The sequence below is a fragment of the Rhinoraja longicauda genome, chromosome 9 (genome assembly GCF_053455715.1).
Source record: "Rhinoraja longicauda isolate Sanriku21f chromosome 9, sRhiLon1.1, whole genome shotgun sequence".
NCBI lineage: Eukaryota > Metazoa > Chordata > Chondrichthyes > Rajiformes > Arhynchobatidae > Rhinoraja > Rhinoraja longicauda.
The window spans coordinates 67,168,500-67,182,827 of record NC_135961.1 but is presented as its reverse complement, the minus strand read 5'-3'; the positions used below and the strand labels follow the sequence as shown (position 1 = coordinate 67,182,827).

Here is a 14,328-nt window from a genome sequence, read left to right as displayed (position 1 = left end):
AGAGTCATAGAGTGATAGTGTGGAAACAGGCTCTTAGGCCCAACTTGCCCACACCGGCCAACAATGTCACAGCTACACTAGTCCCACCTGCCCACATTTGGTCCATATCCCTCCAAACCTGTCCTAGCCATGTTCCTGTCTAACTGTTTCTTAAATATTGGGATAGTCCCAGCCTCAACTACCTCCTCTGGCAGCTTGATCCATACACCCACCACCCTTGTGACATTTATCAATGAATCTACATTTCAGAACAAAAGTTACAATAAAACAGAAAGGGAAATCTACTGGGTACTTACATAGTTGTCTGCTAAGTCAGGATGTAAGTAATCGATCCCTGCAATTAAACAATAAATAGGTTAAACTATTGGAAGGTGAGGAAGGGGAATCTGCAAAGCATTAACAAGCAGCGTAGAAACACCATGGTCTACAATGCATATTTGAACATGCTGTGGAAACAAAGAACAGCAGATGCTGGTTAATACACAAGAAAGAAAGACACAAAGTGCTGGAGTAACTCGGCAGGTCAGGCAGCATCTCTGGAGAACTTGGATAGGTGACGTTTCACAGAGTGCTGGAGTAACTCAGCAGGTCAGGCAGCATCTCTGGAGAACTTGGATAGGTGACGTTTCAGGTCGAGAAGAAGGGCCCTGACCCGAAATGTCACGTACTTTTGTACGTACTTTTAAAAAGGAGACGAGGCGGAATTTCTTTAGTCAGAGGGTGTTGAATCTGTGGAATTCATTGCCACAGACGGCTGTGGAGGCCAAGTCAGTGGATATTTGTAAGGGGCGGAGGTTGGCAAGTTTTTGATTTGTAAAGGTGTCAGGGGTTTACGGGGAGAAGGCAGGAGACCGGGGTTGAGAACGTAAGGCAGATCAGCCATGATTGAATGTGTAATAAAATAACTGCAGATGCTGGTACAAATCGAAGGTATTTATTTCACTAAAGGCTGGAGTAACTCAGCGGGTCAGGCAGCATCTCAGGAGAGAAGGAATGGGTGACGTTTCGGGTCGAGACCCTTCTTCAGACTAAATTCAGCCATGATTGAATGGCGGAGTAGACTTGATGGACCGAATGGCCTTATTCTGCTTCTAGAATTTATGAACTTATGAGATGCTGCCTGACCCGCTGAGTTACTCCAGCAACTTGTGTTCCATTTTGTCCAAGATGGATTCCAATCACTGCTCCGCTCACCGGTAGCAGCCACCTGTGGAGCAATAAAAATGTCCATGTAATGACTTCAGAATGAGATAGGGTTGACAGACATCTTTAGCCAGCGCACAATTACACAATTACAGAGCATAATTACAATTTGGCAAAGATGCCAAAACGCAAAGCTTCCCCTCCTCAAAATACACCGATCAGCCAAAACATTATGACCTGATGAGCCAAAACATTATGCCCACCTGCCTAATATACTGTTGGCCTTCCGTGTGCAGCCCCATACGCAGCAGGGTGCGATGCACTGTGTATTGTGACACATTCCTCCCGTGACCACCATTAAAAAATTTCTGTGACTTGTGCCACAGTCGACCTTCTGTCGGTTCGGACCAGACGGGATAGCCTTCGTTGCCCTCACGCATCGATGAGCCTTGGGCGCCCAACACCCTGTCTATCGCCGGTTTGCGGTTTGTCCCTCCTCGGACCACTGTCGGTCGGTACTCACCACTGCTGACCGGGAGCACCCCACAAGCCTTGCCGTTTCAGAGATGCTCTGACCCAGTCGTCTGGCCAGAACAATTTGGCCCTTGTCAAAGTCGCTCAGGTCTTTCCTCCTGCCCATTTCTCCTGCATCCAACACTTCAACTTCAAGAACTGACTGTTCACTCGCTGCCTAATATATTCCACCCCTTGACAGGTGCCACTGTAACAAGATAATCAATGTGATTCACTTTGCCTGTCAGTGGTCGTAATGTTTTGGCTGATTGGTGTACATCATGTAGTGAAGGGCATTGACTGGGAGGTGCAGACCGTCGAGAGAGGTGCTCGTTTAGCCCTTACCATCGTCCATGATTGCAATGGTCACTCCTTTCCCTGTGTAGCCCAGTTGCCAGGCCTCTGCCACATTGAGGTCCAAACCAGGAGTTCCATCTATTTGCCCAGTGTTGACCTATTGTGACAAAAATATTAAACAGGCATGGTTTTCATCAAGTTTTAGTTGTACAGATACAGTACGGACACAGGCCCTACTGCCTACCGAGTCCACGCCGACCAGCGATCAACCATTCACGCAGGTTAGGGCAGCACGGTGGCGCAGCGGTAGAGCTGCTGCCTCACAGTGCCGGAGACCCGGGTTCCATCCCGACTACGGGCACTGTCCGTACGGAGTTTGTACATTCTCCCTGTGACCCAAGTGGGTTTTCTCCGCGATCTTCGGTTTCCTCCCACACTCCAAAGACGTGCAGGTTTGTAGGTTAATTGGCTTGGTGTAAATGTAAAAATTGTCCCTAGTGTGTGTAGGATAGTGTTAGAGTGTGAGGATCGCTGGGCGGTGCGGACTCAGCGGGACAAAGGTTTCCGCCCTGCATCTCCACTCTGTATCTCTAAACTGAACTAAACTAAAAAGGTTTCGGGTTTAGAGTTTAGAGACACAACATGGAAATAGGCCCTTTGGCCCACCAGATCCATGCCAACCGTCAATCACCTGTTCACACTAGTTCCATGTTATCCACTTTGCATTAATGGGAATTTACAGAGGGCCAATTAACCTACAAATGCGCACGACTTTAATGGTATCAATAATTTATAAGTTTATGTCAGTGGAGCAGAATTAGGCCATTCAGCCCATTGGAGACTACTCCACCATTCAATCATGGCTGATCTAGAATTTAGAAGGATGAGAGGGAATCTTATCGAAACATATAAGATTATTAAGGAGTTGGACACGTTAGAGGCAGGAAACATGTTCCCAATGTTGTGGGAGTCCAGAACAAGGGGCCACAGTTTAAGAATAAGGGGTAGGCCATTTAGAACTGAGATGAGGAAAAACCTTTTCAGTCAGAGAGTTGTGAATCTGTGGAATTCTCTGCCTCAGAAGGCAGTGGAGGCCAATTCTCTGAATGCATTCAAGAGAGAGCTAGATAGAGCTCTTAAGGATAGCGGAGTCAGGGGGTATGGGGAGAAGGCAGGAACGGGGTACTGATTGAGAATGATCAGCCATGATCACATTGAATGGTGGTGCTGGCTCGAAGGTCCGAATGGCCTCCTCCTGCACCTATTGTCTATTGTTTATCTATCTTTCCCACTTAATCCATTCTTCTGCCTTCTTCGCATAATCTTTGACACCCGTACTAATCAATAACCTGTCAATCTCTGCATTAAAACTATCCATTGACTTGGCCTCCACAGGCGTCTGTTGCAATGAATTCCACAGATTCACCACCCTCTGCCTGAAGAAATTCCTCCTCATCTCCTTTCTAAAGGTACGTCCTTTTACTCTGAGGCTGTGTCCTCCAGTGCTGGACTCTCCCACTAGTGGAAACATCCTCTCCACGTCCACATCCACGTAAAAGACACCACTACAGGATGTCACGGTGGCGCAGCGGTAGAGTCGCTGCCTCACAGTACCAGAGACCCAAGTTTGATCCCGACTACGGGCGCTGTCAGTACGGAGTTTGCACGCTCTCCCCGTGACCTGCGTGGGTTTTGTCCGGGATCTCCGGTTTCCTCCCACACTCCAAAGACGTAGAGGTTCATAGGTCAATTGGCTTGGTGTACGTGTAAATTGTCCCCAGTGTGTGTAGTATAGCGTTAGAATGTGGGGATCACTGGTTGGCGCGGACTCGATGGGCCGAAGGGCCTGTTTCCACACTATATCTCTAATCTAAACTAGATTTGGACAGATACATGGACAAGAAAGGTTTAGTGGGATATGGGCCAAACGCCGGCAGGTCGGACTAGTGTGGATGGGACATCTTGCTCAGCATAGACTAGTTGGGCCAAAAGTTGGGCCTGATTCCATGTTGTATGACTATGACTTTATTTCCCTCCACAGATGCTGCCTGATCCACTGAATTCCTCCAGCACTTTGTATTTGCTTCATATTTTAAGCATCTGCAGTCTCTTGTGTCTCAAAGTCAAAGCAAACAGGAGGGGTAGGAAAAAAAACTGCAGATGCTGGTTAAAATCAAAGGTAGACACAAAATGATGGAGTAACTCAGAGGGTCAGACAGCATCTCGGGAGAGAAGGAATGGGTGATGTTTTGGGTCTCCCATTCCTTCTCTCCTGAGATGCTGCCTGACCTGCTGAGTTACTCCAGCATTTTGTGTCCCTAAACAGTACAGGTCTCATTTTCCTCCCTCAGGTTTTCAAATACCCAAATAATCTAACACCCTGCAAGAGATGGAAAAGTTCTCTACAATTTTATCTCCGTTATTTAGTTTAGTTTAGTTTACAGATGCAGCAGTGAAACAGGTTCGTCAGCCCACCGAGTCCATGACGACTAACTATCCACACACATTAACACACACACTAGGGACAATTTTACATTTATACCAAGCCAATTAACCTACAGACCTGCACGTCTTTGGAGTGTGGGAGGAAACCGAAGATCTCGGAGAAAACCCACGCAGGTCACGGGGAGAACGTACAAACTCCGTACAGACAGCACCCGAGGTCAGGATCGAACCTGGGTCTCCGGCGCTGTAAGCGCAGTAAGGCAGCAACTCTACCCTGTTAATTGACCGCATGTCCTGATAATTATCCAACTCGTATCTCAATGAAGCAAAACCGCCAAAATGAATGTTTCATCATCTCGAGGGACTGGCATACAATTTTCCTCATTGAGAAAGCTTTTAGCAATTCCTGGCACGATGAAGAGATTGTGCCTCCCTATCCATTTACGTTGCCAAGGCAACAACAGCAAGTTGTATTTACGAGGCTACTTTAACAGAACAAACTCATATAATCATAAAATCATACAACTGTCTTAAGGAGTGTTATCAAACAAAGTGTGATTTCAAAGCAAACAAGGTGATATTGGAGGGAATTGCACAATTTGTAAGTAGGGTTATTTTTTTCAGAAGAAGGGTCCTGGCCCAGATTTTTTCCAGAGATGCTGCCTGACCCGCTGAGTTACTCCAGCATTTTGTGCCTATCATTTTTCAGAGATGATTTGAGAGGGAATTTTTTTAAATGAGGGTAGACAATAGACAGTAGACAATAGGTGCAGGAGGAGGCCATTCGGCCCTTCGAGCCAGCACCGCCATTCAATGTGATCATGGCTGATCATTCTCAATCAGTACCCCGTTCCTGCCTTCTCCCCATACCCCCTGACTCCGCTATCCTTAAGAGCTCTATCTAGCTCTCTCTTGAATGCATTCAGAGAATTGGCCTCCACTGCCTTCAGAGGCAGAGAATTCCACAGATTCACAACTCTCTGACTGAAAAAGTTTTTCCTCATCTCAGTTCTAAATGGCCTACCCCTTATTCTTAAACTGTTGCCCCTTGTTCTGGACTCCCCCAACATTGGGAACATGTTTCCTGCCTCTAACGTGTCCAACCCTTTAATAATCTTATACGTTTCGATAAGATCCCCTCTCATCCTTCTAATCATCCTTGATGATTAAAATTTAAAAGATGCAGGATGGAAACAGGCCCTTCGGCCCACTGAGTCCACGCCAACCATCGATCACTCGTTCACACTAGTTCTGTGTTATTCCACTTTCCCATCCACTCCCTACACACAAGGGACAATTTACGGCGGGCCGATTAACCTACAAACCCGCACGTCTTTGGTGATTTGGGAGGAAAGCGGAGCACCCGGAGGGAACCCACGCGGTCACGGGGAGAACATGCAAACTCCACGCAGACGGCAGCTGAGGACAGGATCGAACACGGGTCTATGGCGCTATGAGGCAGCGGCTCTACCCGATGCGCCACGGTTCCGCCTTGCAGGGAAAGTAAACAGACACTAGGTTTGCCAACTTCCTCATTCCCAAATAAGGGACAAAGGGTGACGTCACCGCCCCATGTGCCACATGCTCCCGCTCCACCATTGACAGCTGCCTGGGCCAGGAGGCGGGTTGCTACTCAACCTCCATAAGGCGGCGCCTGGGCCTACACTGTCCGGGACTACAGCGGCCCCCGGGCTGGGTGCGGGACTATAGTGTCTGGGCCTACAGTATCCGGGCCTACAGTGTCTGGGCCTACAGTGTCCGGGCCTACAGTGTCCGGGCCTACAGTGTCTGGGCCTACAGTGTCCGGGCCTACAGTGTCCGGGCCTACAGATTCCGGGCCTACAGAGTCCGGGCCTACATTGCCATCTGGGCCTAATACGGGACAAGGGCAGTCCCGTACGGGACAAACCAATTTAGCCCAAAATAAGCGATGTTCCGGCTAATACGGGACAGTTGGCAACCCTAACGGTGTTTACAAATAGAGTCACAGTCATACAGCACGGAAACAGGCCCTTTGGCCCAACATGCACATGCCCACCAAAGGAGACCCTTCTCCACTACTCCCACCGGCCTGTGTTTGTCCCTCAAAAACATTTCCTATCCATATACCTGTCCAAATGTCTTTTAAATGTTTAGGAAGAAACTGCAGTGCTGGTTTACACCGAAGATAGACACAAAAAGCTGGAGTACCTCAGCAGCCTGTCCCGCTGAATTACTCCAGCATTTTGTGTCTATCTTCTTTTAAATGTTGTTATAGTACCTGTCTTGTCTCAACTATCTTCTCTGGCAGCTCGTTGCATATACCCAAAGGGTTCTGACCCGAAAGTCACCCATAAGTATAAACATTTTGGGCCCCATATCTGTGGAAGGATGTGCTGGCTCTGGAGAGGGTCAATAGACAATAGACAATAGGTGCAGGAGGAGGCCATTCGGCCCTTCGAGCCAGCACCACCATTCAATGTGATCATGGCTGATCATGGGTCCAGAGGAGGTTTACGAAAATGATCGCAGGAATGAGTGGGTTACCATATGATGAGTATTCTTGCTATTGAGGGCGTGCAGCGTAGGTTTACTAGGTTAATTCCCGGAATGGCGGGACTGTCATATGTTGAAAGACTGGAGCGACTAGGCTTGTATACACTGGAATTTAGAAGGATGAGAGGGGATCTTATCGAAACGTATAAGATTATTAAGGGGTTGGACACGTTAGAGGCAGGAAACATGTTCCCAATGTTGGGGGAGTCCAGAACCAGGGGCCACAGTTTAAGAATAAGGGGTAGGCCATTTAGAACGGAGATGAGGAAAAACTTTTTCAGTCAGAGAGTTGTGAATCTGTGGTATTCTCTGCCTCAGAAGGCAGTGGAGGCCAATTCTCTGAATACATTCAAGAGAGAGCTAGATAGAGCTCTTAAGGATAGCGGAGTCAAGAGGTATGGGGAGAAAGCAGGAACGGGGTACTGATTGAGAATGATCAGCCATGATCACATTGAATGGCGGTGCTGGCTCGAAGGGCCGAATGGCCTACTCCTGCACCTATTGTTTATTGTCATGAGCATTTGACGGCACTGGGCCTGTACTTGTTGGAGTTCAGAAGGATGAGGGGGGAACCTCATAGAAACTTATTGAATAGTGAAAGGCCTGGATAGAGTGGATGTGGAGAGGATGTTTCCACCAGTGGGAGAGTCTAGCACTAGAGGTCACAGCCTCAGAATTAAAGGACGTTCTTTTAGGAAGGAGATGAGGAGGAATTTCTTCAGTCAGAGGGTGGCGAATCTGTGGAATTCTTTGCCACAGACGGCTGTGGAGGTCAGGTCAGTGGATATTTTTAAGGCAGAGATAGATAGATTCTTGATTAGTGCGGGTGTCAGAGGTTATGGGGAGAAGGCAGGAGAATGGGGTTAGGAGGGAGAGATAGATCGGCCATGATTGAATCATGGAGTAGACGCGATGGGACGAATGGCCTAATTCTGCTCCTATCACTTATGATCTTTTGATCTTATGAACATGGAAACTAATAATAAATGTTTCAGAGTTACTGTGACATTATCCATACATGTTGCATTTGCACTCTCTCCAGAACTTGTACAGGTAAATGTGATATATGTGAATCAAATGTTGCTTACAAGATACCATTGTTTTTTAAACAAAGGGTCGTTCATGGTGATACCAATATCATGAATGCTTCGGTATCCTCTCTTCTTCCTATTGAAAGCTTCCTGCTGCATGGCATGTTTTACCTGCAAGATCAACAAAATACAGGTGCAGATTTATATATTTTGATTTGGTTGAAAAAGGTTAATGAAAAATAAAGGCTATGTTGCTTAAAAGAGAAAGGTTTCATTGAAATTACACGGCGCTCACAGTTAAAGTTTAGTTTAGAGATACAGCGCAGAAACAGGTCCTATCAGCCCACCAGGTCCACTCCGACCAGCATACTAACACTATCCTACACCCACTAGGGACAATTCTTACATTTACCAAGCAAATTAACCCACAAAACTGCACGTCTTTGGAGTGTGGGAGGAAACCGAAGATCTCGGAGAAAACCCATGCAGGTCACAGGGAGAACGTACAGACCCCGTACAGACGGCACCCGTAGTTGGGATCGAACCCGAGTCTCCGGCGCTGCATTCGTTGTAAGGCAGCAACTCTACCGCTGCGCCACCGTGCCGCACCAAATACAGCGTGGAAACAGGTCCTTCTGACCAACTTGTCCATGACAGACAACATGCCAAACTGAGCGAGTTTGCACCTTCTCCCTGTGACCACGTGGGTTTCTTCCAGGTGCTCTGGTTTCCTCCCACATCCCAAAGACGTGTGGGTTTGTAGGTTAATCTGAAAATTGCTCCCCAGTGTGTAGGGAGTGGATGAGAAAGTGGGATCAGATAGAACTAATGTGAATGGGCCATCAGTGGTCAGCATAAACTTAGTGGGCTGAAGGGCCTGTTTCCACACTGTATCAATCAATCAATCAATCAATCAATCAATCAATCAATCAATCAATCAATCAATCAATCAATCAATCAATCAATCAATCAATCAATCAATCAATCAATCAATCAATCAATCAATCAATCAATCGATCGATCAATCGATCGATCAATCGATCGATCAATCGATCGATCAATCGATCGATCAATCGATCGATCAATCGATCGATCAATCGATCGATCAATCGATCAATCGGTCAATCGGTCAATCGGTCAATCGGTCAATCGGTCAATCGGTCGGTCAGTCAGTCAGTCAATCAGTCAGTCAGTCAGTCAGTCAGTCAGTTAGTCAGTCAACAACAGTAACCGCTAGTGTGTTGGAAGGAGCTGCAGATGCTGATATAAATCGAAGGTAGACATAAAATGTTGAGGTAACTCAGCGGGGACAGGCAGCATCTCTGGAGAGAAGGAATGGGTGACGTTTCAGCTCGAGATGTCATCAATCTGAAGAAGGTCTCGACCCGAAACGTCACCCATTCCTTCTCTCCAGAGATGCATCCTGACCCGCTGAGTTACTCCAGCATTTTGTGTCTACCTTCGATTTGAAACCGCATCTGCAGTTATTTTACTGGATATCTTGTCAGGGTGATCTTACAGAGGTGTACACAATCATGAGAGGAATAGATCGGGTACACAGGACCTCTTGTCCAGAGTAGCGGAAGATAGAACCAGAGGACATGGGTTTAAGGTGAGGGGGGAAAGACTTACCAGGAATCTGAGGGGTAACATTCTCACACAAAGAGTGATACGTGTATGGAACACGCCACCAGAGGAGATAGTTGAGGCAGGGACTGTGGCACCGTTTAAGAAACATTTACACAGGTACATGGATAGGATAGGTTTAGAGGGATATGGGCCAAACGCGGGCAGGTGGGACTAGTGTAGATGAGACATGTTGGCTGGTGCAGGCAAGTTGGGCAGAAGGGCCTGTTTCCATGCTGTAAGACTGGCAAATCAAAAAATAACTGCCGATACTCAAAATCTAAAACAGAAAGAAATATGAGAAACCTTCCTCGGGTCAGGCCTCGTAAGTTCTAGGAGCAGAATCAGGCCACTCGGCCCATCAAGTCTACTCCGCCATTCAATCATGGCTGATCTATCTCTCCCTCCTAACCCCATTCTCCTGCCTTCTCCCCTTAACCCCTGACACCCGCACTAATCAAGAATCTATCTATCTCTGCCTTAAAAACATCAATTGACTTGCCTCCACAGCCTTTTGTGGCAAAGAATTCCATCTGTCCAACGAGAAACGGAATTAATGTTTCAGATTGAAAGCCCTTTGCCAGAAATCTTTCAGCATTTTCTGTTTTATATTCAAAGAACGGCGTATATATTTTTCATTTTTATAAGAACATTTTTTTTCAGCAGCGTTTTGGTCACAATGAGATAATGCTTGTGAATCTGTTGGAATGGATAAGGCCTGCCAGCGCCTTCTCCTCTCTGTCATTTATCCTGGTAACATTGGATGCTTTCCCAGGCAGAAATAAGTCTTCCATACCACCTCATTTCACATCAATCATTTTCTTTATCAAATGAAATAAGCATTCAGGGTTATTCTGGAGTGAAAATCAGAGCGATTCTGCTGGCACGAGGGTACACTACATTCAGAAATCACTGTGTGTATTTCATGTTACTATTTCCCAATCCAATTTAATCCATTTGCAGTCCATAGTCTTGCAGTTTGGCCTCAGCCACTTTACTTTAGTCTGAAGGGACTGGATCACTTTGGTTTCTGCTTTCCCAGAAAATGGAAGTATTGTAACAAAAGCTTTTACAACACAGGAGAATCGTGCAGGGTTGGAGTAGAGATTTAGTGAATCATAGTTTCCTTGCAACAGGCTTGAAGCTTTACGCAACATCTATACATATTACTAAACCTCTCGTTTGTTTGTTTGTTTGTTCCTGAACTACAGCCAAAACGGTCCAACAACAGCGCGACCATTTTAGGCCCACCTTACTCACCGTCGTCCCTTTGATGCTAATGGAAGAGGTTTCATTGAAATCGGTGTTATATTTTTAAAGTTATTCTCATTTTAAAGTTTAAATCTACCTCCTGGGGGGGGGGGGGGGGGGGGGGGGGGGGGGGGGAGGGAGGGAGGGGGAGAGGGAGGGAGGGGGGTGGAGGGAGGGAGGGGGGTGGAGGGAGGGAGGGGTGTGGAGGGAGGATGGATGAAGGGAAGGGGGAAGAGGGAGGACAATAGACAATAGGTGCAGGAGGAGGCCATTCAGCCCTTCGAGCCAGCACCGCCATTCAATGTGATCATGGCTGATCATTTTCAATCAGTACCCCGTTCCTGCCTTCTCCCCATAAGCCAAGGGGGGATAAGGGGGGTTGAGGGGGATGGAGTGGGGGAGGGGAAGGGGGAGGGGAGGGGAGGGAGGAAGGTGGGAGGGGGAGGGAGAGGGGGGGAGGAGGGAGGAGGGGGGAGAGGGGGAAGGGCCGATTAACCTACAAACCTGCACATCTCTGGAGTGTGGGAGGAAACCGGAGCACCCGGAGAAAACCCCCGCAGGTCACAGGGAGAAGGTGCAAACTCCGTACAGACAGCACCCGTGGTCAGGATTGAACCCGGGTCTCTGGCGCTGTGAGGCAGCAACTCTGCCGCTGCGCCACCGTGCCGCCCCAAAGCGTCGGAGCAGGATTCTGATGCTTAGTGTGTCTTCCTCCTGTCCATGGGATCTGGGAGCGACCAGGTCTCCAGGACAAACCACTGCTCACGCCTCAAGCCCAGGGCAAGATTACCCAGCTCAAAGTGAAGCTTACTCAGTTGCTCTGCTACAGCGGTCACTACTTTAAGATGCCGTTTTTCATTTGCTTGATGGCACTGAATTGAGTTAAGGTAAGATTTGATGCAATCTGCCCCTCCACACAAACAAACTCCGGCTGCAAAATACAGCAATTTTAACAATTTCTGTCTGGTTTCATCTCAGTAAATGCTTCAGTCTGTCTTCACGGAGCCGGGCAAACTGCATGGCGTTTTGGAACGCAGACTTCTAGTTTAGTTTAGTTTAGAGATACAGCGCGGAAACAGGCCCTTCGGCCCACCGGGCCCGCGCCGATCAGCGATCCCCGCACACTAACACTATCCTACACACACACACTCGGGACAATTTTTACAATTATACAAAGCCAATTAACCCACAAACCTGCACGTCTTTGGAGTGTGGGAGGAAACCGAAGAGCTCGGAGAAAACCCACGCAGGTCACGGGGAGAACGTACAAACTCTGTACAGGCAGCACCCGTAGTCGGGATCGAACCCGGGTCTCTGACGCTGCATTCACTGTAATGCAGCAACTCTACCGCTGCGCCACCGTGACCGACGCATCCGTTCCTGTACTTTCCCAATATGATCTTCCACCTCCACCCACTCCACACGGCGGCACGGTGGCGCAGCGGTAGAGTTGCTGCCTTACAGAGCTCACAGCGCCAGAGACTCAGGTTCCATCCCGACTACGGGCGCTGTCTGTACGGAGTTTGTACGTTCTCCCCGTGACCTGCGTGGGTTTTCTCCGAGATCTTCGGTTTCCTCCCACACTCCAAAAACGTGCAGGTTTGTAGGTTAATTGGCGTGGTGTAAATGAAAAATTGTCCCTGGTGTGTGTGTAGGATAGCGTTAATATGCAGGGATCGCTGGTCGGTACGGATCCGGTGGGCCGAAGGGCCTGTATCCACACGATATCTCTAAACTAAACTAAACAAACAGTCTCTTCCTTCCCATTTCCAGTAAAACTGTAATGAAAAGTTAGAATATGCAAAGAACATTGGAAATAAAAATAGTCCTTTAATGTCTGCATTTTTTAAAGCTTCATAAAATGGTGGTTCGGCTGCACTTGGAGTATTGCGCGCAGTTGTGGTCACCCCTTTGCAGGGAGGATGTGGAGGCTTTAGAGAGGATGCAGCCATCTGAACATCAAGCCTTCTCGACATCCACGACACACGCCTCTTGCACTTCGTGGGCAAGCTGATTTCTACTCCACGCCGATGTAACAAAATGTCCACCCCCCTGGATCCACACGTCTCCTTGTCACGAGGCAATAAACGTTCAAGGCAGAGATAGATAGATTGTTGATTAGTATGGTTTTCAGAGGTTATGGGGAGAAGGCGGGAGAATGGGGCCAGTCCCGGCTGAGTTACATCCAGCTTTTTTGCGTCTATCTTCGAATTGGTTAAGAATCGTTGCCCAAGGAAAAGTTGCGTAAAGATAGGGAGATGTGCTAACTTACCCTCACGTCTCTTTGCAGATGGTGCGTGTGGTGAATGCTTCGTCTGCTTCTGGCCTTTGGGATGCCACTGTGAGTGAAGTGATAGAGTCCTTCAGCAAATGGAAGCTGCAGTCAAACAAACAAACAAACAAACAAACCCGGTCACATTACAGAGGATGAGCTGAAACATTACTTTTTTAATATTATAGAAACATGGTAAATAGGTGCAGGAGGAGGCCATTTGGCCCTTCGAGCCAGCACCGCCATCCATTGGGAACATGGCTGATCATCCACAATCCGTAACCCGTGCCTGCCTTCTCCCCATATCCCTTGATTCCACTAGCCCCTAGAGCTCTATCTAACTCATCCAGTGCATTGGCCTCCACTGCCCTCTGTGGCAGAGAATTCCACAAATTCACAACTCTCTGGGTGAAAACGTTTTTTCTCATCTCAGTTTTAAATGGCCTCCCCTTTATTCTTAGTCTGTGTCCCCTGGTTCTGGACTCCCCCAACATTGGGAACATTTTTCCTGCATCTAGCTTGTCCAGTCCTTTCATAATTTTATACGTCTCTATAAGATTCCCTCTCATCTTTCTAAACTTCAGTGAATACAAACCCAGTCTTTCCAATCTTTCCTCATATGACAGTCCCGCCATCCCGGGGATTAACCTTGTGAACCTACGCTGCACTGCCTCAATAGCAAGGACGTCCTTCCACAAATTAGGAGACCAAAACTGCACACAATCCTTTCATTTAAAAGTGTAGGAAAAATAACTGTAGATGCTGGTTTAAATCGAAGGTAGACACAAAATGCTGGAGTAACTCAGCGGGTCAGGCAGCATCTCAGGAGAGAAGGAATGGGTGACGTTTCGGGTCGAGACCCTTCTTCCGAAACGTCACCCATTCCTTCTCTCCCGAAATGCTGCCTGACCTGCTGAGTTACTCCAGCATTTTGTGTCTATCTTTTATTTAAAAATAACTCTATGTATAATAACTCTGTATAACTCTATGTCTGACACTGCCATTGCTGATTTATCATAATCATCATAATAATAATTATACTCTATTAGCCAAGTATGTTTTGCAACATATGGGGAATTTCATTTGCCGTACAGTCACACCAATAAAAAGCAACAGGACACACAAAATACATTTCAACATGAACATCCACCACAGTGACTCCTCCACATTCCTCACTGTGATGGAAGGCGATCTTTTTCCCTTCTTAGTTCTCCC

The 14,328-nt window shown here is 47.4% G+C and overlaps 1 protein-coding gene across 1 annotated transcript in view; it reads right to left on the bottom strand.

The window, feature by feature from the left end:
- pcsk2 (proprotein convertase subtilisin/kexin type 2) overlaps nucleotides 1-14,328 on the bottom strand; it is a 49,232-nt gene that overhangs the window by 22,609 nt on the left and 12,295 nt on the right. The window contains exons 2-5 of the mRNA XM_078405664.1: nucleotides 13,114-13,218; nucleotides 8,022-8,135; nucleotides 2,002-2,110; nucleotides 297-334 (exon numbers count right to left, since the gene is read on the bottom strand). Coding sequence (XP_078261790.1) covers nucleotides 297-334; nucleotides 2,002-2,110; nucleotides 8,022-8,135; nucleotides 13,114-13,218 — 366 coding nt within the window. The remainder of the gene's footprint in view (nucleotides 1-296; nucleotides 335-2,001; nucleotides 2,111-8,021; nucleotides 8,136-13,113; nucleotides 13,219-14,328) is intronic.